We start from the raw sequence: 26,760 nt of genomic DNA, 5'->3' as shown, positions 1-26,760 counted from the left end.
AAAGGAGTGGGTGCTAAAAATGTTCCTTCAATTTATCTTTAAGCTTGGGCACATTGCAACTCTGATTGTTGTGGAGCAATTTTCCCCAAAGCTGAAGCTTGTTAAGACCCAAGAAGTTATAAAAGAGGCTTGTTAAGTCTCAAAAAAAGTCTAAAGACAGACTTGTTCTCAAGGGGGAAAAAAAACTCCCAAGAATTCAAGAAGTAAACAACTTAGGATACTCAAAAAGTCCCTAAAACTGACCAGAAGCACAAGCCCCCACCCCCAAGGCTATGAAAATAGTAAGAATTACTAAGGAAACAAAGACCAATTGAACTGCCTAAAACAGACAGGACAGCTTACAAAGACGATCAACTGAGCTGCCCAGGAGAGACAGAGATCCTCTGACCTGCTGAGTCTTCAAGTCATACAGTGAGCTGGAAAATCCCAGTTCCCTGCTGGGTGCTCTCTCTGTGATACAGTGGCCTTTGAGTTATATGCACTCTGTGAATGGCCTCTCATCGGGACTACTGTAACTAACTCCAATAAAGCACATTGGCTTACCAAATCAGACTTTGATGCTATTCCTTTGATGCAATCTTGTGGGCTCCCTGTCTAGGGTGAATTGATATTTGTTCAGGTCACTTCAGGAACAGTGTCTCACAACACTGGCATCCTCAGTGTTTCAGAATCTACGTTTTGAGACTTGTATCCAAGAATTTAAGCATTTTTTTATTTCCTCCTACCCAATATTTGGGACTAAATTTCTCCAGTCTGCACATTGGCTGAACATGCCCAGCCCTGAAACATTGCCTTCTAACAATGGAATCCACAAGGGAAAAAAGACAAAGCAAACAAAAGAAGAACCACCACATCAAAGAAGTCACTTTTGCTGATGATTTATTGCTTTAAGGAGAAAAGCTGTAAACAAAGAATTTGCACAATGCAAACCCATCACGGGTGAACAAACACATTCCCTGCTCCACAAATCATGAGCAAAATGAGGAATGTGGTAAACGTGACAGGTTGCCCAAGGGCTAGTTTTCCTCTACTGGGCAATTTAAAGACATTTCTTCATGGGTATTCACTTACAACATGGCAGTAGGAATATTTAAATACTCAATCACAGTTTGAAAATAGGTACATATATTCACACACACACACACACACACACACACACACACACACACAGCTATGCAGGGACACACAGCTAATCATGGCCATTCCTCCTGCTTCCCAGTCATTCAAAGCTGTCACTGCAGTTCCTTTGAGTCAAAAACAAGTCTTTTTTATTATATTTGGTTTTCCGAGACAGGGTTTCTCTGTAGCTTTAGAGCCTGTCCTGGAACTCACCCTGTAGACCAGGCTGACCTCACACTCACAGAGATCTGTCTATCTTTGCTTCTCAAATGCTTGGATTAAAGGTATGCACCACCAGCACCCAGCCAAACACAAGTCTTTAGAAAGAAATGACATGAGTCAACACCATAGTCAGAGGTTGTAATGTTCTCTACAATCTCCATGTGTACAGCATCCAAAATCAATTAGGGTGATTACAGACAATCAGATCATTTGAAATTACTTTCTTTGATCAATCTCTAATCACCTCAAAATTAGAATTTCAGCACCAGGGTCTGTGAATCCCCTCTTGTGACTCTGGAGCCTTTGGATGGGGGGCAGGTAAGTGGTCAGGGAGACTGCATGGGTGTCACATGATCCTGGGCTTCAGAGCTTGTCTGCAGTGCCCTGGTTGATAAGAACTTGAGCAAAGTACTTAACTTCTGGAGATCTTGCCCTCTCCGTCCTAAAATGGATAGGGGTAATGGAAAGAGTCCTGGGCTCACTGGAAGGATTGAGTGGGCTATGTCAGTAAAGCACAGAGTAGTGGGCTTGGGTGGCACATGCTCCAGGCTCTCCAAATGAAGGTTTAGTAAGCTGCTGGTTCAGAATGCCAGCTCTCTCTCTCTCTCTCTCTCTCTCTCTCTCTCTCTCTCTCTCTCTCTCATAAGCACACGCAAGAAATTCACTCTGGGTGCCACAGTAAATTTCTTCGCAGGAGATTAGGGCCTTCTCACTGCTCTTTGTCCCTAAGCGTTGTGGGGGAGGGTGTGGATCAAAAGCCTTGCTTACAGGAGCCTCCAGTATAAGTCTCTTTGGTTCTGTCTGAATCTCCTCCTGGAGTAAGTGTGGGTCTGGGCCTCAGCTCCCCAGTCCCTTTGAGTTCCAGAGCTTTTGTTTATCAAATGGAGAAAGGTTGTATACTGAGCACAGCTCTACTAATTGATAACCTGATAAAAGGCACAGTGGTGCTTAGCACCAAAGAAGCTATCAATAAATGGACTTTTTTTTTTAAAAAAAAAACAAAAACCGTACTTGCTATTCTTAACTTTCCTTGAACCAGGTCACACTAGACTGTCATTGCCTATTAGAATGAATTTCTTTATATTGCATTCATGTCTTCTTCCTTGGGACTTTAGTTCTTGGTTCTAAGACAGTTCTTCTAATCCTAATGTAGGCCATGTTCATTTCTCAAAGTCAATAATTGCTGAGCTACTTTGGCCATTCCTCCTTTCTAGTCCCAAGATCACCCTAACTCCTCTAACTGAGCCCCCTTTGATCCACGATGTTTGGCTCAGTTCCCCCAAATAGGATGGATACCTGGTAAGACCCCAACTTACAGCTTCTATGGAAGTTCTTTTAGAGTTAGATATTAAGACGGATTTTTTTCCAAGCTAAGAAAATCTAACATGATCCACAAAGAACTTACATAAGTGATAATCCCCAGGGGTAGCATATCTTTACATGCAAACTTTTGTACACATATGAACATACATTTATTCAAAGCACTAAGCCTCCTTTAATAGAGGATTTTTACTCCAAGATGAGTTCTTGGAAGAAGAGTGTTTCTAAGGAAAAGTTTCTAAGGAAAAATTTTTAATAGAGGATTTTTACTCCAAGATGAGTTCTTGGAAGAAGAGTGTTTCTAAGGAAAAGTAGGAGTGTAAATATCATGTATTTTTTTTTCCTTAAATACACCTTGAGCACCACTGTTTGCCTTGCACAAGGCCAGGCCTTTGGGAGGTTACCGGAAGGAGGGGAAATCACAAGTTCCCTTTCCTACTTCAGAAGTCATTTGTGTGTTGTGTATGGTTCTCCCACAGACATCTTCCCATCACCGCACATATGGTGTCAGGCAAACAGAACCTTCTTACAAACGCTTATTGTGAGTTGGTTCTGATTTCAAGGCAGGAGGAGCCACGGGAGATGTGTGTGCCTTTTCCTGTCTCACTTAGTTTGGATGCTTAATACTTAAACACTCCCCTCTTGTGGGAAAGGAGCTAGAGAGACAATATTAAAGGGCCAAACTGAGAAGGACAAGCTGCTGATTTCAGTTGCCTTTCCTATTCTGACTTGTTTGGAAGGTTCAGTAGCAAAGAGGAAATATGAATTAGAAAGTTAACCTATCTGGGATGTGAATCTCCAGATGGGTGACTTTGGTTGAATTTCTTCTTTGGGCTTCCATTTCACAGTTTCAAGAGCAGAAAATATGAAGGGAACACCTCAATGTGCCTCACAAAGCTTCACTGAGCAAATTTCAAGGACAAGGGTGGCATGTACAACCAACCCAGTAAACAAATGACGACAGAAAATCTCACACTCTACTGCTAAAACAACCTTATTATCACTTAGGAGAAATCTCTTTCTTCAAATTACAAACTCTTTGGCTTTTACCTCTGTTAAATAGATTTCCATTTCTAAACAGCTGGTCAACTTCTATCTCAGGCTAGAAAACTGAGTCACTAAAGGCTGTGAAGTTGCTCACTAAAGCAGAAGAGATGTATCATGGGCCAGGGACTATTGTGGCCTCACCACTCCTGCCAGAAGCCACCCAGGCCAGTGAAGGGTGACCTACTTATTTATTTAACACATACATTTTGCTAGGTCTGACCTGGACTTCAAAAGAATCTTCCAAGCCTAATGAGGACATCTTCCCAACTATCCCACTGTTCCAGGGTGCTGTTGAAACATCAGACAGGTTACCCCAAGATCCCTACTAACTCCCAGGAGCCCCAGGGCAAGGGAGGCCCAGGTGTTGGAAAGAGTTGGATAATTGCCCTAAGAACTTGGTCAGCTGCAGATTCAATGACCTGATCAGCTATGGTCTGTGAGACTGGCTGTTCTTGCCCCATTTCTACAGGATGGGCAAAATGAAATTTCTAAAATTACGTTTCTGGTTAACATGAACCCAATTTGCGCTCTTCACACTACAGGGGGAAGTGAAATGTATCCTCAATTATACCCAGATTAATGGAAATGACTTTCTATTGCAAAAAAAAATGACACAACCCTTGATCTCACCTGGAAAATGTTTGGTGACTTTGTGGTACAAAGTTCTTTGGTATGTTGTGGGCAGAAATGCCCTTGATAGTATCATTTGGCAAGGCCCAAATAATAGCCTATTCCTGTGTCCCCAGTCCCATCCATCTATCTGAAAGGATCCCACCATCATCAGGTTTAGCATCTGAAGAAGGAGTCTTTGATGTTAGTTCTTTGGCTGACTCTGTTCCTTGGGCAGCCCCATCATGATTTCTGACAACTTGACTAGGCTGGAACTGGACAGGCTGGGTTAGGCTTGGGATTCATGTTGAACAGTCAGAGATGTGTTTCCTTTGGAGTGATATAGAATATCTTCAAGGAAGGATGCATTGTCTGAGTCTTGACTCTTCTGAGCCAATGGGATGGTCAAAATAGGAACAGAAACAGGGTCAGGTTCAGGGAATTCAGAATTGAGTAGGTAGTAGATGGAATAAGACTCAATTGTGAAGTCCTGGGTCACAGAGACTGGATGCTTTGTAAACACGGAGCTTTTACCCCGAGCCACACACCTACCTAATTGGCAATCTCTGAGAAGTCAGGGTAAGAGTCCAAGTCCGCAAAGATATCATTTGGATTCCTGCAGCTCAGGTTGCAAAAGCAAGCATTGATCCATAGGACCTGACGTGAGAAACCCGGCCCCTCTGGACACTGGAATGTGACACTGATGGTCTTGGACTTGTAGGGGATACAGCACCTGTTGTCAGTACAGACTCCACAGTACTTGGGTCGGTAGGCGCGGGTGCTAACACAGCCAGCGAGGGTGAAGTTCATGGGCTCCTCCGGCTGGTACACAGCCAGACACTTCTTCCCGGCCTTCAAGAAAGGAAAGGGACCTTCTGTTAATTATGCTCTGGTGATGCACAGCCACCTCGTTCCCACCAAGCATCCAGTCCTTCCCTTCCCGTCAGCATGCACGGCCAACATCAGCTTTGCTCCAGATTCGCAGCACCTTCGAGCAAGCGAGGATGTCGGCAAACACAACGAGTCCTTCCCACCATGGCGTAGGTAAACTGAAGACTGCAGAAGGGGGTTACCAGGCTGCGCTCAGATCTCACAGTCTGCAATCTCCCTTCTCCTGCATTTCTGCCTTTTTGGTGCCCATATGCCAGTGTCGCCAGCACAGGAAGGCTTGCTATCTCTTTTAGCAAACCAATCTTCTCGAGCAGTGAGTGGCTGAGCTGGCAGGGAACTCCACAATCAGGTAGGGATGTGTTTTGCCCTCACCTGTTCCCTCTACTCCAATCCTGCCTCCTCTCCCTCTCCCTCCCTCTTCCTCTCTCTCTCTCTCTCTCTCTCTCTCTCTCTCTCTCTCTCTCTCTCTCTCTGGAGAATTGTCTGCATTCTGTCAATCATGTTTTAAATAAACGCTGATTGGCCAGGCAGGAGGTGTAGGTGGGAAAACCAGACAGGAAGTGGAAATGATGCAAGGAGAGCAGAAGAATTCTGGGGAGGAGGAAGTTGATTCCCCCACTCCTGCCCAGGCCACCAAAGCAGCAGGATGTGAGCTGCCCCACTGAAAAAGGTACTGAGCCATATAACTAACATAGGAATAATGGGTTAAGATAAGTCATAAGAACTAATAACCTAACGGGCCAATCAGCATTATAACTTATAGAGATCTCTTGTGTGATTTTACTTTGGGACTAAATAGCTGGGGGACCGGACAGGACAGAAAACTCCAAGAAGCTAGCTGGCCCTTCATGTTCTCTCTCTCTCTCTCTCTCTCTCTCTCTCACACACACACACACACACACACACACACACACACATACACACACACACACACACACACACACACACACACACACACACACACACACACAATACACCATGCAGCATTTTCAATAGCACTGACACTACTTTAATCCAATACTAACTTTCCATGAGACTGTGGGCACCTTGATACTTGGGCCTCTTTCCATATATCACTAATATAATTGCGAAGCTGGTATACATTTAGGCACTTACTAAATGCCTTGGGCTAGTACTTCTTAGAGTATATTAGAGTATATTATCAGCACCTTATCAGAGCTGGGGGCAGATCACATCCAGTGTGAGTCGGGAGTGTGGCTGGTCCAGTTGGGGAAGCCAGCTAGAGTTGATGATCATGGAGACAGGAGAGGAATCATGAGCCGACAGTGACGGGCTCAGCCTTGTGACAGATTTTCTGATCCCAGATTAGGGTCCTAGTTCTTATGTCTTTCTCCGATGGGCCCTCCAACACTCCTACTTCCTATTAGAAGACACTCAATGAGGACTTGATGGCACTCAGGGTTGGTACAACAGAGGGAGAAAAGATGAGAACGAAGAAAAGTGTGTGCCTATCAAAGATGACAAGATGCTGTCTCAATAAAAAGACACGCCTAAAGGATATGGTGAGAAGTGGGGTTCTCTTTTCTACTGCATCATTTTCTCAGCATCCAAAGAACTTTTCCTGCTCCACTAATGGATCCAGCGATAAGCCCTGAGTAGTTTGCTTTGTTAGATGTGACATTGGGTGGACCAGCACTAAGGTCTGGGTCAGCACTGGCTACAGCATCAAACACAAGCAGGAGAGAAGCATTTGACCCTATGTGTTTCAAGTTCTAGCAGTCTTCACATTGTTCAGGTAGCTGTCCTGTGGCTGTGCAGGTGGATGTGGGATGCAGTGGGAATGAAAGGTGGTACAAGTCCCTCAGAATCACTGCAGAATAAAACACTTGGGATGGTTCCCGATTTCTCCTTGGAGTGACCTTGCTTTTGACAGGATGGGAACTACAAAAGCATCCATTCAGTGAAATCCATCATGGACCAAACTAGCAGCCAGCATCTTCCTAAATCACTTACTTTGGGCCTGCCAGACAGCCTTTATTATTTCCATCTTATGACTGACTCTCAAGAAGTTCAGTGGCCAGGCACAAAGCCAACTCTATGCTATGCTTGCTCATCATGCCTAGTCCTGCCCGAGATGCCCACCTTTGCTCTGGCCTTACCTTGATGTATGGATGGATGTCCACTTCACACGGCCGCAGATTGCAGAGGCGACTTTCCTGCTCCGGCCAGCACCGGGCATTGACATTAGAGATCCGAGTTGAGATTCCTAGACCACAGGTGGTTGAGCAAGGGCTCCAGGGGCTGGTGTAGGCTATGCAGTTCCCGTGCCATTGCTCCACTGTGCCTGAAGCTGCTGTGGAGGGACACCGGAACCCCCGTGAGTCTGCAGCCTCCACAAGCTCCTCCCGTCCTTACCATCACCATGCCCCAAAACTTTAGACTTCATGAGACTCAGAAAGAGGCAAACAGATATACGAAAGATAGAGACGAGGTCACAGAGATAGTCAGACAGGATTAGGCCGTTCCTCCTCGTAGAGAGGAAGACAATCTACCTTCTAATTGGCAGGGGCACCAGGGGAGGGGAGACTACATTCTTACCCTTAACTTTTTTTTTTCTGACCAAGAGATGAAGCATTAAATCATGAAAGGAAACCTCGTCTTTAGAGCCAGGTGGTCCCAGGGCAAATTCTTTTCTGTGATAGTTAATATTGACTGTCAACCTGACAGAAGCTAGAATCACCTAGGGGACAGACCTGTGGGCATGTCTGGTGAGAATTTTCTAGATTGGGTTAAGTGAAGTGAGAAACCTACCTCAACTATGGGCATAAACTGGGGCTGGTGTAGGCTATGTAATAACCATGCTATTGCTCCACTGTGTCTGAAGCTGCTGTAGAGAGTCACCAGAATACTCATGAATCTGAAGCCTGCACAAGCTCCACCTTAACTCCGGGCATGGACTGGGGTTCCCAAGCAAGTAAAAAGGAGACAGGGAGCTGAACACAGCATTCATCATGGTTTGCTTCCAGACTGGATGCCCAGTGATCAGCTGCTGCCTCGTTCTCCTGCTGCCTTTTCTACTCTTAGTTTCACTGAAGTGAGATTGACTTTTATATTTATTTATTGTTGTTTATTTTGACATTACAGTATTATGTCTGTGTTTATATACTTACTGGGACTCCCTGGTTTACTGAGTCCTATACAAGCCAGCTGGTATAGTTACTCAACTATAGTCCCATTGGGTTATTTCTCTTTATGGTCCTGTGAACATACAGATCCTTAGCATCTATCTGACGGGTACCTGCTTATCCAGAGGTGAGCAGGAGAGACGGGTGAGCGGTGGAGGGAGACAGGCAGATGGCAGGCAAGAGGGAGCAGCCTGCAGAAAGATGGGGTAGACACACATAAATCCCACAGGAACAGGAAATGGGAGAAAAGGAGGCAGGTGGGGAGGAGGGAGGGAGGCTGGAAAGAGAGAGAACAAGAGCAAGGACAGACAAGGCAATCGAGGAATAGGGAGAAGACGAGAGGAAAAACACATCAAGCAGACAAGAAATCTACTTAGGGTAACAGAGTTCTTCACGCAGTCCCCAGAGCTTGCAGGCATGCAGCAAGCACTGTAGATGAATGAATTTGAAATAGGGAAGCCTGCAACAGGCAGAAGGGAGGGAGCCATGGAGGCATCCAAGGACAGAGGTGGCAGGCAGTCTGGCATGAACTGGTTGGGAGCATGGAGCAAGCCAGGAGGGAGGAGGGAGAGATTTGCCTGAAAGGATGAGAGGATGAAAGGGCTTTGGTTTCTGGGTCTCCTTCACAGCACTGCAGGGGCTCTGTCTGGGATGGTAAGAACTGGGTCACTGGGTCACACACGATGAGCAGGCAGCCTCTGCCTCCCCTCCACCACCCAGTGGCTCTTGTTCAGATACGCTGGAGGGAGGTTTAGTGGGAGGAGCTGCCATGCTGTCCTGAGCTGTCAGAGACCAAACCTCCCCTGCCACATCGTCTCCCCATGTGGGTGACTTTGTCCCCCAGCCACATGTGTTAATGTCTGGAGGTATTTCCGATGGTCATAACTTAGGAAAATGTCGTGGTCATCTAAGGGACTGCTTAGGGAATGCTACCAAGACTGCAACGCCTCTTCCCTCAACGACAACAAAATCCTTCTGGTGCTAAGTGCTACTGGCACCAAGGCCAAGACCCCAGCTCTGCATAGGCTCTGAACAAACTTGCACACTTAGAATTTTGGAAAACATTAGCACCCCCAAAAGCACAGCAGCAAGCCGCCTGCTCTCCTTTGGGGCCCCCTGCCTCAGAGGCATGGTCCCCTAGCAAGGTCCTCATTCTTTGGCCCATGCCCCGTCTCCTCATCTCTCTGTATTCCCTGTTCTCTTCGTCCCCTCTCTACTTCTCAAAGGTCAGCCTCCCTAGACCTCTGCTCTAGGCTCCTCTGTCTCACTGTGTGTGTTACTCCCAGGCCTCATCATCCGTCCACAGCTGCTGTAAGCAGTGCTGTCTTCCTGTGGGGACCCTCTGTGAGGCTGCCCACACTGAATATTTCTACCCTTCGCCCTCCCCCAGCTCAGCCTGCTCATGGCAGATAGCCCACCACCACCCTAAATATGTTTCTTGTCTTGTCTTCTCTCCTGGGCAGCGGCCAGTCCCTGGAGCCACTCTGAATTCATCCCACTATGCCAAGCACAGCAGAGATGCCAGGGCCTGGAGCGTACTTTAGCTTTGCTTCTTGCCCTTGTCCGTTCCTCCTTCTATCCCCTCTGCCCTAGTTCAGACGCCTAACTATGCATTTATCCACTATCATTCAGCTGGGTACCATCTATCTATCTATCTATCTATCTATCTATCTATCTATCTATCTATCTATCTATCTATCTATCTTTTGTTGACCTATATATCATCCTATCATCCATTCATCCATCCATTTACCCACCATCTGTCCATTGATTCTATCAACCATCTATATCTATCTATCTATCTATCTATCTATCTATCTATCTATCTATCATCTATCTACCTACCTACCTATCCATCTTATTCTATACATCTGTTTTCCACCCAATCTGTAACCATCTATTCTCCATGCATTCATCCGTGTTTCTATTGACTTAGATATTCATCCATCCATCTGTCCATCTGTCTGATCATCCATCCATCCATCCATCCATCCATCCACATCCCTTCCATCCTACAACCACTTCTCCTCTATGTATCTATCCATACATGTGTGTATTGATCATGCAGCACACACACAAATCAGTCACCTATAGCCAAAACCTTATATGACTACCTCTGCAACCATGAATTTTGTACTTTCCAAGTATCTGGCAAGTGCACTGGCCTCTGTTAGGCAATGTTGAAAAAAGAAAATCATATTCCTATCTTCCCACCCAGGGCTTCCTTTTCTCAGGCTTACCTAGAAAAACTTCATCTGTTCCCCTGATGATAGCAATGAATGCCCTGAGTTACCTGGAAGGTCCGTCTAACCCCTCCTATGCCCTGTCGCCTGATCCTTTTTCTAGATCCCTAACCACTCTCTAGGCTACTTTATTAAGATGAGAGAGGATAGCACACATCACACCAGGCTTTTATGCTGGGAGCAGCTTGCAAGACAGGCAGGAAAGATGATGTCATTTGCATTTTACAGATGGAGAATCTGGATCCCAGACAGCACATCCCCAAGACCATATAACTGGTGAGTTGTGGAGTGGGTAATGGCTTGAGAGCTTGATTTATTAAAAGAAAACCAGGGCTCTAGGGGCTCTGTGGTATGCAGAGACTCTGCTCATCCTTGCCCACACTTACCAAAGGCTCTGGTGTCCAGCAGTGCCGTCTGGCGTGGCCTCCTTGCGTCATCGTCGCATACCCACTGCTCACAGCACTGGCCAGGCACCCTCACATGCCGGGGTTGTCGGCACCAGAGGCGCGGGGGCCTGGGGCTGAGGCACAGCGGTGTGCAGCCCACTGTGCCGTCAATGCACGTGCAGTTGTACCTGCAGTTGGGCTGGAAGGACTCGCCATTGGTGTAGCGCACGCCATCCAGGACGCAGCCCACACCGACCACCTCTGCAAACACAGGTGGTGGACATGTCAGGCCAGGAGGGGTGGGCTCTGTGCCAAGATACTTCTGTGCAGTTCTCCCCCTGCCTAAGATGCCGTGCCAAGAAATCACTCATGTGAGGATGGAGGGGCTGTGCTACAGATCAGCTGGCTGCACCCCAAGGGCAAAGAGTGGGACACGTGAAGAGATGTTACCCAGCAGGGAGAAAGGATACAGTGAAGGTCTTAGCTACTGAAGACTCTGCTGGATGTTGGATGGGAGGGTCCAGCTCCATAGTGCAAGAGCTCAGGCATTTCTTTTGCCCTACACTGTCCCCAGCACCAGGCCTAGTCCTGATAAACGCCTGTCCAAGGGAGAAAGGCATACACAGGAAACCAGAACCTAGATGCAAACTGGGCTGCCTTCCTCAGTACTGACTGTGGAGTATGGCAGGAGCTGAGAACCCAGTCCTGAACAGAATGAGGATGGGCTGGTCCTTGAAGATTTATGAGGTGGGAAGAGGGACCAGTGGTCTGGAGTGTCCGCTGACAGTGACAGCCACTCCTAATAAATGTTGAGGGATAATGTAGCAAGGACGGGGTAATGGGTGTGGACATGGCTGTAGACGGAGACAAGTGAACCAGGAAGATTCACGGACCAGAGAGGGATTTCTGCTTGTTTTCCACAGAGACTAGAATGGGAGGGAGGCAGACCAGATGTTGATGTCAGTCTTCCAGGTAGGGAGGGCATCTACTACAGGTAAGGGGCTGATGAGGTAACAGGCCTTGGGGGAGGGAAGCATGAAGGGAGAAAGAAAAGAAAAGGGTGCATTGGAGGTGGTGAGACTAGATCCACCTTCCTCCTGTCTCAACGGAAGATCCAGAACTGTTAGTGTCTAGAACGCTGCCTGGCACACAGTGTATGTTAAATAAGTAATTGAATGAATGAGATGAATTATATACTTCACAAGAAAATCTTGTGGTGATGAATAGAGAATAGGCTGGAGAAAGCCACAAGACAGCTCTGGATGGCACCCCGGTGACCCAGGCAGGGGATGGTGGCTTCTCAGACCAAAGCAATGAAAAAGCTCAGCATCCAGACACATTTTCAAGGAGAGCTGCAAAGCCCTCCAGGAGTCAAAGAAGACTTCCAGAGCTCTGGACTTAGGCCCAGTAAGTGAGCTCTTCCCTCCTCCCTGGAGGAGCCGGGACTGGAGCAGGCTGGCTCCAGAGTCTTCAGTAGACATGAGATTTGCCTGGCGAAGTTGGCTATAGAACCCAGTCTTGCGTGGCTCAGGGACTGTTGGGCCAGATTCTACCCTTGGTGCTGTGTGCTCCTTGGGAATAGCATCTGGAATAATCCATAGAGGGTCCTGGGGCAGCAGGAATGCCCACAGGAGAGGGGCAGTTAGGAGTCTGCTGTTGGCAGGAACTCTGTCCTGTCTGCTGGATTGGTGGGGGTGGTGGCTGATCATAAGCTTCAGGACATCTGGCAGGTGCAAACACTGTCAGGACCAGGGTCTCGTTTTGGGTTTTACAGTATGTTTTGTTTTGTAAGGAAACACATTGTCCTTTCCATTGTTTTGTACAATGAAAATAGTCTCGGTAGGGTGACATCAGAGTGCAAGCTGACCAATAAGGCACAGTTTCAGGGTGTGTGCATCTCGGTGTTGCTATCATTTTCCGAACCTCCAGGAAGCAGGTTCTGGCATGCATCAACACCAGCTCCTGGCCCATGATCTCACCCAGGTCTCCCAATAATGACTTCACCAGGAGAGCTTTGTCTACTGTGTTAGGGACAGGAGAGGTCGGGGAGAAGGAGGGATTCATGTGCTAAAATGACGTGAGTGATGGAACAAGTGAATGACAGAGCAGAGACGCTAAACCCACAGCCTTCTTCCTTCTCCCGGACATCAGAAAAGGAGGGAGATGTGGGGAGAGGAAGAAAGGTCAGGCACAGGAAGAGAGACAGGATGCAAGGAGGCTCCTGAGCCTCAGTCATCACGCCATATCCTCAAACTCCAGGAAGATGTGTTTGTACATATGTATACATGTGAGTGTGTAGTCAAGTGTGTGCTTGTGTATTTCCATCTTTGTGCATGTTAGTTTATATATGTGCATGTGTGTATATGTGTGTGTGTGTGTGTGAGTCTCTTGTCTCTGTGTGTATATGTGTGTGTGTGAGAGAGAGAGTATCTCGTCTCCGGGTGTGTATGTGTGTGTGTGTCTGTGTGTGTATTGATGGAAAGGAGACTAAAGCTTATGCTCTATTCCTATGTGTAAAGATGTCGGTTCGGGGTTCTGGAGTCACCTGCAAAGTAATCCTATCAGCTCAAAGGAACTCACAGAAAAACCTTTGAAAATGCTGATGCCCAGGCCACATAACATGAGACAGCCCAACATGCTGGAACATTGCTTTCCTCAGACTCGATTTTCTTCCAGGAGTGTCCAGTGTGCAGTGAAAGTCAAGTACTATTGTGCTCAGAACATGCTAAATCTGTAGATTGGCTAACGGGGACACATGGGCAGCGGATAGACCTGTCTCACATAGAGCAAAGGGGAGATCAGGGTTTATGATGATCATGCATTATCCATCAGCAGAGGTGTGACCCCTCTTCGGGCACATGCAGCCTTTGTACCTTTCCAGGGAACTGGTTTTGGGCGAGGGGAAACAGCCAGCTCCTTTCTAACCTCTCTTAAATGTTCAGGTGAAATATGACCAGCCTTCTCATAGCTAAAGGACTTGCAACAGTGAAGCTACCATGCTTCTTTCCTGGGACCCTCAAGCCCTTATCGTCTGTGGCCTTGTGAGAGTAGAAACAAGGCTTGAGTCCTGCAACCTCACCTGCATATTGTCTTAAGTTAGTGGGCTGATGGGTGGATAGAGGCACACGTGTGTCATGGTCCCTTACCTCCACTAGACGCCTACTGTATCTAAGCTGGTGACGGCCTGTCCCCATGGATCTCCTCTTCCTCACATTGTCCTTATTAAGGACACTGAAGGTTAAGAGATTCAGGAGCTTGCCTAACATTGCAGGAGTACTTAGTGTTAGCACTGGGATTCCAGCTCAGGTTGTCTAGCCCCAAGGACCATACTGAGTTTTCTCTTCCCTCTGTTAGCAATGCAAGGTTGGGTGGTCCTGTAATAAGACCTTCCCCCTCCCAAGGATAAGAGTGGATAGGGCTGAGTTGCTATTCAGAGTCCTAGTGAAAGCCACAGACACCATTCTCCTGTTTCTCCTTCCCTTGATTTATTGAAGATCCTCAGGTGTGTGGCCCAAGGTGGGGAGCAGCAAGGGGCAGAACAGGGACTGAAACCTCAAGCCCATCTGCCTGCAAACACCGTGTTCTCTTGCATAGACCTTTTTGCCCCGGTGCCTGTTCCAGCTGATTTAGGGCAGCATTTGGGCAACCGAAAAAGTGGAGCTTTCTGAAGCCGAGGGCACTGTGCCCATCACTGTGTTTATATTGGCCTAGATGCAGTTTGAAAAGTTCCTTTGAATTTAGTGCTAGGGTTTACCAATCACACACAAGCCTAGATTCCTCCTGACAGCTGAGCAGTCTAGGCAAGACTAGACTCACTGTTCTGCCTGGCCTCAGGGCCCGGGAGGGTGACCACTGACAGCCAAAGCTGGCGTTTGCTGGCATGCCAATGTCTCTTCTGAGCTCCCTGGGTCCTGTGTGTGGCAGCATTCTGATTACTTGTTTTGCCCTTGCCTTGTCTTGGCCCTAATTCTCTGCAAATTTCCAGATGGTTTTAGCTTGTCCTGGAGATTTGCATGACCATGTGCTGACGGACTGTCTGTTCAGGAGGCGCTCTTTTCCTGCTGCCACTCGGCGCTTTCACGCTCTGCCTTGTTTCTTGTATTTGGGTCTCATGAATTCTGATCTTATGTCATAGTTCTTGGGGAGTGCTTGTGGGACACCAGTGAATTGTATGTATATGTGTTTACAGATGCAAGATGTGTGCATATGTATGTGTGCACATGCATATGTGTGTGTGTGTGTGTGTGTGTGTATACAGCATGCACCTGATGTGTATCTGTGAGAGTGCTTGTGCTGAGACCCATGGGTAAGAATGTTGGGATGAAAGAATTAAGAGTTGGAGTTGGACATGACATGGCTCTGTGGAGGCTTCCTTTACACACTTAACAATGGGCTGGAGCATTTCCAGTCCCTGTAACTCCTGGCTAACTGTATTTATTTCAATGTCTGTAAACCCACATGGCCAGGGAAGTGATAGGAACTGAATAAACCTTTTGAATCCTTCCTTAAATCAAGGCGTTTATGTATTTTTCTTAAATTAATGGAAAGGAACTGTATCAAGGTCCCTGGTGGCAGGGAGCTAAGGGACTGTGGTGGTTGGGAGTGGGACCTGCAATTAGAGGCTGTGAGGGTGGGGTGGGGGTGGGTGGTAAGCAGGGAAGACAATCTCTGGGTCCATGAGACAATGTCTATAAGGGGGCAAGATCCCATTATGGCTTTGGAGATTAGTATAATCACAGTGCACTGAATTACCTTTCAAATGACCTTAGGGACAGCTGCTAGCCAGGAGAGGAATTATTAGCTGTTCCCATAGGCCTGGTCTCATGGGTGATTCCAGCACAGGGAGACCTGCCAAGTCTCCCTGCGTTATGAAAAAAGGTCAATGACTATTTAATGCCAGTCTTGAGAACCAGTAAGCAAAGATCACCTGGAACTCAAGGGTTTATTTAAACCAGACGGGGCTGGTGCGCAGGAAACACATCTTTAATGTATTGGGTGATTATGTGCAGGCTACGGTGCAAGTCTCCTTTGAAAAGTTTAGTGGCATTAACAACACATCTCCAGAAAGTGGAGAAACACAGGAGAGATGGGGGAAGCAAGGCATTGAGAAGTCAAAGGTGTACATGTAAGTGAATTAAAGGAGACAAGACAAGAAAAGAACCACAGAGGGGCCAAGAGGCTCAGGTAGGGTTTACAGACATGGGTCGTGTGCATAGTCCTCATCAACAACCCACACAGAACTCTAAAGTGTTGGGTAGCATGAGGGACTGCACTGTATACGAACAGAGAGTGGGGAAGATGTAGACGAATAATTATGAAGGAGTCCTGATTCAATACTTCTGGGAGAGGACTTCCTGTGTGAATGAGACTTTGAGGAATCTTTCCTGTCTCAGGCTACTGTTCATCATCACGCTGGTCTGTGCCATTTGGCAAGCGATACTCAGAGAATTCAGACTAAGAACCCAGAAGTCCAGAGTGAAGCAGGGGGTGATGAAGTCTCAGAAACATGGTCTCTATGAACAGTAGCGGGAACAGGGGACACAGAATGGACCACGTGAAAAATAAACCACAGTCATCCTCCAAACACAAGGATACTATGCAGACCAAAACCAAAGAAAAACAAAGGCAGGTAGGAACATCAGGAAGAGCAAAAGACACTATGAGAAGGGAGAATTCAAACACGTACACTGTTTAGGTTCCAGTGAACATAGTCAGAGCGTAATAAATAGTCACGATTATACAGCCAAAAATCAGAAGAAGGACATTTGGAAGATAACGAAGGTATCTGACAGCATCAGGAGCTTAGCCACTAACTAGCATGTAGGGATATTAATAAATGATCCAAAATTAGTATAGCAAACCAATTAAGATCTAGCAAAAGACATTGCTATGTAGTGATGGCTATTAAAATAAAGGGCTAGCAACTTAAAAGTAATGGTGGTAACTGGGAAAGCATGGCTCCCAGGAAATGGGGACTGCAATCTTCCAGCTTTCGTTATTTGGTGGCCACTGGCCTTTTAAAGCATATTACTAAGCATTTGAATTTAAAGGATCATTAAAATATCTGTAGTATGGCAGTGATTCACTGTCATCAGAGAGGCCATTGGGCATCTATTGCAGAGTCCTATCTACCGAGAGAACAGAACCAGGCTTGAGTATTTCTTGGCAGAACTCCCTTCCTCGGGGAAAATGTCTCTAATATGAAAGAGAGCAAGGCACACTGAGATCTTAGGGAGAAGAATAACGCAGTCATTGGTCTCTCCCCAAGATGACCCATCCTGTGGCTTCTAAATGTGGACTGGGTTAGAGCATGCTTCCTACTAAGTTAAACCTGACCAGATGAGCGGCTGTGGGTGCTCTTGGGCCAGAGCTAGAACGTGGGGGCAGTCGGAAGGTACGGAGGCTCTCACTTACGTGCACACACTCCTATTGCGTACCTCGGCCAGTCCCCACTGTAATCGCAGTAGAGGCCCCGGTGCGGGTCACAGATGGCAGCCTCTGTGCAGTTGTCCCCAAGCTGCTGGGCACATATCTTACAGCATTCACAGCCATCTGTGATAAGGCTGACACCCAGAGGGCAGCGAGGTGGAGACTGTGGGCACTCACAGGGCCACTTGCAGAACTCGGGGCGTGTAGTTGCATCCTCCGGTGGCACTGGAGGGAAAGCCATGGTTGTGGGGGTTGGAGAGATGACCTGTGGAGGAAGGGGAGAGATGGAAAGGGGTTGGTGAGTCCAGGGTTCCCAAGCCCAAATGACTGCGATTGATTTTCCATCTTCATTATGTTTAGGTTGTCTCACAATTTGCTTCCATACGATCAATAGACAAACATCCATTTCTTTCAATAAAGCCAGTAAGATTAAGGAGCTCGAAGTTCAGAGAACTCAAAACAATTTCCAGCCTGTAAAGTGCTGGGGCCTGGTAACCACCTCAGCCCATGTTGGTTCCTTCTTTCCTTGGTGTCTCAACAGCCCCAGTAGTATGTGCGGTGGCACTGAGTTCCAGGAAAGGAAGCCCAGGATTTAGGCAGTGCAGGCTTGCTGATAAGTTTTGCTGTGGGGGACTTGCCCACAACTCACAGCTATTGCTCCCTGCTGTAGCCCCAAGTTCTTCCTCCACTGAATCTTCTGTGCCTGGTAGATTCAGATGGTGGTCCTCTGTGTGTGCATGCATCCGTCTGTCTGTCCGTGTGTGTGTGTGTGTGTTTGTGTGTGTGCATGTGTGTTGGTGTGCATCCCTTTGCGTGTAGTATATCTGCATGTATGTTGGTGTGTGTGTGTGTGTGTGTGTGTGTGTGTGTGTGTGTGCCAGAGGGACTTCTTCAGCTGTTTTCGTCAGGTGTTGCACACCTTGATTTTTGAGATAAGGTCTCTCATTGTTCTGGCACTTGCTGATTTAGCTAGGGTGGCTGCAGGTCAACGTTGGGGTTCTGCCTGTCCCCATCTCCCCCAGTGCTGGGATTACACCACACCTGGCTTTTCACAGGGGTTCAATGAATGGAAATCAGATCCTCCCAGTGTGTGATGAGCTCTTTACTGACTCAGTTATCTCTCCAGCCCCAACATGGCTCCTCGCTAAGTCCAAGTTCAGCAGACTAATTTTTCACTGTAGTTAACGCACGAGCCTTAGTAGGCAGGGCCATCTAGCTACAGCCACAGATTTATAGCCTCAGATCATTGCAGCTCTCTCTTCCCTGGCCCTTAGGAGAGACAGCTGGGCTCTGTGACTCAAGTAAAGCAGATGGAAAAGGGGTCTTCATTTTTCATTCAAAACAAACTCTTTATTGCTCCTACCTGCACTTCTTCTCAGCAGCTGCACCCCATTCCCCAGCCTACAAGTTCATGTGGCAAACAGAGGAACAGGACAGCTGGGAAGGAAACTGAGATCCCAGTGCATCTTGTCCTGGATAACAGGCAGGTGGAAGGACCCTGGTGTCCAAGCATAAGATGCTCGCACCTCTGTAATCCAGTCACCTGTTCACCCAGAACCCATCTGGGTTCCTTGCCGTGCACTGAAAGAGACTGAAGCCTGAAGGGCGAAAGAGAATCACCTGCACCCTGCAATTATTTCAGGGCTCTTTCAGCCATTCAGCAGATGTTTGGCGAGCTAGCCTGTAGCCTTCCCTATGTTTTAGACACTTGAAGAGAAGATTTAGTAGGCCCTTTACTTTTTCGAAGTTCATGCAGTGTGTAGGAGAGACAAGCATTAGGAGTTATGGATCATGATGTAAGACTATGGTTGCTGTGAAGAGTACAGAGAAGCTGTCTGGAACTTGGGAGAGGAACAGGTCTTGCTAAAGAGGACCAGAAATGCGCTGCTGCGTTAGTCCGACCGGCAGGTTCTGAACGCGGCAGCACATCACAAGTGCACACAGAATGATGCAAAGGAAAGAAGGCTCCGATGGCCAGCAAGGAGAGACTATAGTGGGCCTGTAGCACCTGTAACCTTGATTTAAAGCATCTGGGTAGGGATAGGCAGGCCCTATCAGACTCAATGAGAACCGCTGGGTAGTGTCTGGATAGGCCAAACTAACTTTGGGCCAAGTCTTGGCTCTTGGTGCCATCTAGTGGTGGTGATAATGCTTCCAGCTACCCCAAGCAAGAAGCTGCACGGCTACTCCAGGATTGTCTGAGGTGTAAGACTACAGACCAGAAGTTAGTTCAGACTCCCACTGATCAACCTTCTGTGATATACAGGGACTCACAGATGACTGGTAGGGGACTTCTGCTCCTGAAGATAGACAGTTCAGACAGAAACGCACACCAGCTCTTTGGCTAACAAATCCACTAGTTGTCACAGCACACGTACCGTGTGCTGTGCTCTGTGATGGATTTAGCGGAAGCAGCACTGCATAGAGTCCCTCTCTTCCCTAACACATACTCGGTGCTGATACGAGAATGATAATTGCAACAAGGTGATCAACGCTACAGTGACATCATTCACTCATTCTTTTCGTTTGCTGGCTCAGCACTCTAGGTTTTACTTTACACTGGGTGCCAGGCTGGGTGCTGACGTGTGTGTGTGTGTGTGTGTGTGTGTGTGTGTGTGTGTGTGTGTGTGTCGGGAGGGGGGGCGGCTGAGCAAACAGCCATACCTGGCTTCAGGAGTAGAGAGAAGGAACGTGGAGGTGTACAAGGTGGGGCCAACTTCTCCAGGGAGTGCCAAGGCTCTAGAAACCATGAAACCATGATGGAAGAGTGAGAATGGATCCAATGGAAAGAAGGGGGCAGGGGACTGAGTCCTGAGTTGGTGGCATGCAGTGTCCTGAGCGCAGCAGCATGTGTGTCGGTCAGCGTGGGTGTGAAGAGGCGGAGGCCGACTGGCTGCTGATGCCCACTGAGTACGCTGGCCAAGAATAGTCCTGAAGACCTCACTCATCAGGAGACTTTAGCAGGAGATGCTTGGGGCAGATGTGGGCTTGGAGCAAAACACACTGAGCCTTTGTGCCAGGCCTTTGCTTGCCATCATTCCCGTGGCATGAGGAATCTCTATCTGAGGCTCAGTCTGCTCCTCTGAAGTGGTATCTTACTTATGCACGAGGGAACAACTTTATGCTATAGCCCCCAGCTGTTCAGCCTGTCCCCTGAGAGCCACCATTCTGAGGACACTTGGGACCAGCATCGGATAGGCCCTCTGTCACTCAGATTACCTCATTTCCCCCATGGCAACAGGTATATTATTTGTATTTTATACATCAATGAGATGACCGGAACACCTAGCTAGCTCAGAACAGGAATTAGAACTCAGGTCTGCTGGATTTAGTAACTTTCCCACTATTGTGCATGAAAGGAGAATTTCTTGATGGAAGAAACTAGCTGGTAGACATTCTGGATACTATCTGGAGAGGCAACCTTGGAGCTGGTGAAATGCCTTAGTCAATAAATCTGATGACCTGAGCTCAACCCGTGGAGTCCACGTATGACAGACAGACGTGGTGGCATTCATCTGTGATCCCAGAACGTTTATAGTGAGACAGCTGGTGAAGAGGGGATTTCCCTGCAGCCTGCGGACCAGCTAGCCCCAAATGTGTAGAAAGAAAGAGACTACTTTCTGTCTTAGCAAGATGGAAGGAGGGGACCGACTTCTGAAAGCTGTCTTTTGACCTGCATACATGTACACTCTGATGCTAAATAAAAATGAATAAACAATTAAAAAATAGCTGGCAATTATGGGGGGCAAAGATCAGACCCCACAGAGCTGGGTATATGGTAGGTATCAATATGCCCCTTACAGCAGAAAAGATGAACTAATGTACATTTCCCTGCCATTCTGGTTTTATGGTGTGAATAAACACACACACACACACACACACACACACACATACATCTTTGAGGTTTCTACAGCTGATATTTATGGGGTGCTCCTTGTAGCATTGGTGTACACACTAGCTCATAAATTGCCTAACATATTAAAAAGGGAGTCTGCTGATTTTCCTCAGAGTGGTGAGGAGCTGGGTCTTCAGAGAACCTTGGTGACCTGACAATTGATCTGTAGAAAGTCACCTAGGCAGTAAGGGATGGGACCAAGCTGCTCTATGCCAAAAGCTTTAGAAAAAAAGCTTATTATTATTATTATTATTATTATTTGTGTGTGTCTATGTCTGCATGTCTCTGTGTGTCTGTATGTCTGTATGCCACGTGTGTGCAGGTGCCCATGGAGACCAGAAGAGGCTATCCGATCCCCTGGAGCTAGAGTCATAGGGAATTGTGAATTGGTGGACATGGATTCTGGGAACCAAACTCTGGTCCTCTGGAAGAGAAACAAGTGCGCATAACTTCAGAGTCAGCTCTCCAGTCCCTTCCCTGAAAATTTTAAGCAATTAACTCAACTGCCCATGTAATAAACCCACCACGAGGACTGTAGTGGCCAAAGAGAGCAGGACTTGATGAGCCTTGTCCTCAGAATGCAACCAGCAAGTTCATTGCTGTCCTATGGAAGCAGCAGGCATGCAGGGAAGCCCAATAACTTGCAAAGCTTAGTCTCACATGGTCTGGGAGTGTGGTCCTGGGGGAGAGGGGAAGAGGGGGAGAATCTCCTGGTGACCCCAAGGGAGAAGTAGTCCTTTGTGCACTTTACGCTGCCATAGGATCTCGCAGAGACAGACTCCTTTTGGGGGATACTGCCCTGGACCCATAAGACCCTCTTCTGGCACTCTTAATTTTCTTGGGATTCTGTCCCTGCTTTTCTGAGCGTGAGCTCTGTGCTCTCCCCAGAGATCTGGCTCTTGTCCTCTTACACCTCACAGGGCCAACGTGCCTACTCTGAAGGTAGGCAGGTGAGTCTGCGCATACACAATGCCCTGGCACCCTGTGTTACTCTTAAGGAAGAAAGGGAAAGTAAATCAGCAAGTAAGGAGAATGCTGGCTAAAAGGACAGAGACAGAAAAAATAAAAATAAAAATAAAAAAGGCTTGGTCTTTCCAAACTGAAGTTGCTCACATAAAACTTCTTTTACAATGTGCTTCTGGCACCAGACCCTGCAGACGCTACCGTGTTAAAGGGAAGACAAGGACAAAATGGCATGCCCAAGATGCCGCCCAGACTGAAAGCACAGTACATGCTCGGTCATAGCTGGCCTACCCAGCTCCACGGCTGCTGGCCTGCCTGTCCTCTCCACTCTGAGATGCTCCCCACTGCCTGCTCGGGGTTCTTTAGCAGGAGCAAAACCCAACAGAACTAACTTTCTGGACTTTCTTGCCCACCAAAAAGAATCACCTTGACAACCAGAGTCCACTGACAACCCCTTACTGCCCCCAGAAACCCAAACTTAGGCCACTGGAGAGGAGGCTTGGTAGTTCATCCTGGCTAGTTCAGAATGCAGCCACCATCAACACAGATGCCCTGTTCCCTGTTAAATTCTTTGGATTCTTTTAGACAGGCCTATAGCCTGAGTTGGCCTGTAGTCCTTGTGATTCTTAAGAGGGTAGGAACAATGGTTTGAGAACAATGGGTGGGGGCTAGGGACAGGGCAGATCTTTGGGTCATCTTCCTGCTTTAGCTTTTGGTTCTTGTGAAGCCTAAACCTCATGCACAGTATAAAGTGCCTCAAAGGGCCCTACACAAAGCCATCAGACACAGCTGGGGGACACACGTCATTATTTTACCTCTCAGGACAAAATGCGGTGAGGCGATGGATAGAACTTCATTATAGCCCTTGAGAGTCTGTTAAAGTGCCTGGAAATAGCTTGGTGGCAATGTCCCTAAGAGTCACACACTTCTGGACAAAGGGGATAATTGGTGGGCAGGGCGGAATCTCTGCCGTCATACTTAAAGGAATGCCTAAGCTGACTGGAGTTGAGAAGGAAAATCCAGCACCATGGGAAAGCCTGCATGTGCATTTGTGATGTACTGTTTACAGGTGAGCAGTGGCTAAGGGTAGGGCAGCATGGTCCATCATTCTAGATGGAGCCAGAAGCGAAGTCAGTCCTCTGGGCGTCACACAATGGGATTGCTTCATTGTTTTATAAAGGTGCCCAATAGAGACATGGGATCAGAAAATGGAATCCTGTCTAAGTGGAAAGACCCTACAGGGGACCCAGTGATGTCTGTCTTCTTCTCTCTTAGGGCATGAATGGTCCGATGGTTAGATGACACAGAGAAATGAGGGAACCTCATGTGATAACCTCCCATCCTCGCCACTGCCAGGGCTGGGTACTGGGGGCTGTCATCCCGTCTGAACTCCCCTCCTCATTTGTAAAAAGGTGGTAGTGGCAGGGCCCTTCACTAGTCCTGATGAGGAGTTTCAGTCCCATCTCCAACATAAGAGACAAAGGCTCAGAGAGTTGAAGGAACTCATTTGAGGTTTCACCGCCTATGAGTCATGTCTGACTCTAGTGTCTCCCCAAGTATGCATTTGTCGTTGCTAGCTGGCCCCCGATGGAAATCTAGGCACAGCATTCCAATGGTTTTGTCTGGGCTCTCCAGCCTCCCCTGCTGTTCTGTGAGTGTTGCCCAGCTGTGTCCCTGGAACCTGTGGGTACTCAGGAGGCTTCCCCTTGCTGTGCAAATGAATGTGCAATTTGTCATTGTACCACACCCTCATCCTTCCAGGTTCATTCATCTCTTCTTTCAGCTTCCCATGACATTTATGCACTAGGTCTCTACTGACTGCCTGGAACCCTAAGGGACAAAGTGTGGGCCACTGCAGTATTGTAACCCAACAGGGATAATCCTTGGTTCCACAGGGCCCTGGAAGAGGAGAGAATGGCTACATCCATTCATCCCTCAAGGGGAAACCTCCCACATGCCCACAGGTTCCAGGGCCCATTTGGGTAATGCTCAGGGAATAGCAGGGCAGGATGGAGAGCCTGGCTGAAGCCTTTGCAATGCTGTGCCTACATGTTCCACCAGGGGTCAGTGTGGAGGCAGGAATGGTAGAGCATAGCTCTAAGGACCAGTGATGGGGTTGTGGGGAGGGTGTCTCCCTGCCTAGAAGCAGTTTCTGAAAAGAGAGGCTCTGGAGGAGGTGAGCTGTAGGGTGGGCCTGGGCCCAGGCAGTGGCATGTACTACAGAAACCTGTGAATCTCACTGCCTTGTTGTATTTTTGGTTTTTTGTTTTGTTTTGTTTTGTTTTGTTTTTTTTTTTGAATGGTGCTACTTTTCCATAGCCTCCTGGTAGCTTCTGGAGAACCAGTTCTTAGACCACTGTGTGGGAGGATCTTGGCTCCAGTCCTTGCAGGCCTGAGCCAGGCATGAGTGGCAGGTCTTTCCCCCTCCCAACACAGCCTTGGATCCCCAGGTTGCACATTCAAGAGGGTTTTCAGGGAGGAACATTGACCCAAGTGTTCACACCAGCTGGCTAGGGATCAGGGCAAGGAACACGAAAAACTTTGTAATCTTTTTCCCATCCATTTTATACACTGCATTTTGGGGGACCTCTGGCAGGACAAGGCAGTTGTGTGTGGAGAGGATAAAGGGAGCATGAGATAGAGATGTTTCCAAACTTACAGAACTCATTCATTCATTCTTCAAATGTGCAGAGGCAAGGCATGGTGAACAGTATTGTAAACCTAGCCCTTGAGAGGCAGAGATAGAAGGATTGTGAGTTCCAGACTAGCCTGAAATGTTCTAGGCTGGCCTGGGATGTATATCAGTACCCGATCTCAAAAGCAAAGGACAGAGTACTTAGAACCTCTATTGACCTCCAGGTACAACAATACATGTTCACTACTCTTCCTTCTGAGGAGACAAGAGTGTGAAAAAGACCCAGGGAGGAGTGAAGGCAGCCACAGCCTGGCTACCGCCACCTCAGGACTCCTAGGCAGAGGTGATTTCTTTTGGGAGTTTTAAGAAAAAATCACAATGAAACTGGGCAGTGGTGGTGCACACCCTTAATCCCACCGCTCAGGAGGCAGAGACAGGCAGATCTCAGAGTTCAAGACTCTTGATTTTGTAGCAAGTCTGGAAGCCACTAATTGTTGTCTTGGCCTCTTAGCTACTGGGTCAGTTCCTCTTTCAACATTCCCTGTCCCTCCCCAACAAGCCATCTCCACTTTAGAAAGTACCTTGGTCACCCCTTCCTGTCCATCCTCCTCATGTGCAATCTGCCTAGTCCCCTCTAGGACTGGCCTGGCTTTATGAGTCACTGTGAACTCGGCTCTGAGCATCCACGCTGTACTGGAACAGTCACTGATAGACCATTAGGGGTCATGCCAGACCAAGATGGAACCTAGCATTAGCTACTCTTGTGGAAGACTCAGCAAAGGCTGGAGGAGCTCACATGGCTTGAGAATTAAGAGGTGTTTAGCTTTGTAAGAGCGTGTGAGCAGAGGCAAGGTCTTCCGCGGGGTGAGACCAGTGCCGTTTCAGTTGGGCGATGTGATTCCCATCCCCTTAACAAGGATAAGATCTATTGGGATGTCTGTAGCTTTACTTGGGAGATGTGAGGAAGGGTTCCTGGAGGTGTCCCAAGTAGGTACCACTCGTGGCACGGAGGGACAAGGCTGGGATGGAGGAACAACCAGGGTATGTACACAGAATGGAGAATTGAGGAAATGATTTGGGAAATAGTTTTTTAAATGAACAAGGTAAACCAGGTGGTGGTGGTGGTGGTGCACTCCTTTAATCCCAGCACTCAGGAGGCAGAGGTAGGTGGATCTCTGTGAGTTCAAGGCCAGCCTGGTCTACAGAGCAAGTTTCAGGACAAGTTACAAAGAAATCCCCGTCTCAAAAAAGGAAAAAAAAATTTGAACAAGGCAGTCATGAAGAATGAGTCTGAAAAACATGTATGAGTGGGGAGAGTTGGTTAAGGGCTCTGCTGTGCCCACCAAGATGGTGGGACCCCCCCTTCCCACACACACACAAGGTCAGGTTGGGCTAGCTGTGGTCAGGATCTACAGGGAACTGCTGTAGATTTACAAAGAACCCTAGGACTGGAGAACCAGCCCTAAGACCTGGAGAGAGGAACATACCCATTAACTCCAACTAGGGACACTTTGGTTTTGGCAGCAAGATTAGCAATTCTCTGCAGGAAGGCAGTAACACTCCCACCCTACCCCTGTCTAACACCAACTGTGAAGATTAGCCAGTACAAGTCCTGAAGTTTGTTCAGTGGTCACTCGACCCCAGGAATGAACATGTGGATTTCAGGCAGCTTCCGCAGGAAGCAAGTTGAAGAGTCAATTTCAACCTCTCCTCACTTTCAAGATGAGAAAATGAACATAGGGAGGGGAGTGATATGAATAGTGTCACACAGCAATTGTGCTAAAGACAGGGATCAAGTTTAGCTTTCTTAAATATTCCTCTATCCTGCGAGCCCCCTCAGAACTCTCCAGCCCTG

At 47.7% G+C, this 26,760-nt stretch overlaps 1 protein-coding gene across 1 annotated transcript in view; it reads right to left on the bottom strand.

Moving 5' to 3' along the window:
• Positions 1-862: 862 nt before the first annotated feature.
• The window catches only part of Ccn4 (cellular communication network factor 4), a 31,298-nt gene continuing 5,400 nt past the window's right edge, over positions 863-26,760 (bottom strand). Inside the window, exons 2-5 of the mRNA XM_048457428.3 lie at positions 17,398-17,677; positions 10,984-11,244; positions 7,329-7,522; positions 863-5,169 (exon numbers count right to left, since the gene is read on the bottom strand). Coding sequence (XP_048313385.1) covers positions 4,870-5,169; positions 7,329-7,522; positions 10,984-11,244; positions 17,398-17,677 — 1,035 coding nt within the window. The 3' untranslated portion in view covers positions 863-4,869. The remainder of the gene's footprint in view (positions 5,170-7,328; positions 7,523-10,983; positions 11,245-17,397; positions 17,678-26,760) is intronic.

Source organism: Myodes glareolus, chromosome 19 (assembly GCF_982192425.1).
Source record: "Myodes glareolus chromosome 19, mMyoGla1.1, whole genome shotgun sequence".
Taxonomy (NCBI): domain Eukaryota; kingdom Metazoa; phylum Chordata; class Mammalia; order Rodentia; family Cricetidae; genus Myodes; species Myodes glareolus.
The sequence above is the reverse complement of the archived record's forward strand: the minus strand, read 5'-3'. Positions and strand labels throughout refer to the sequence as shown.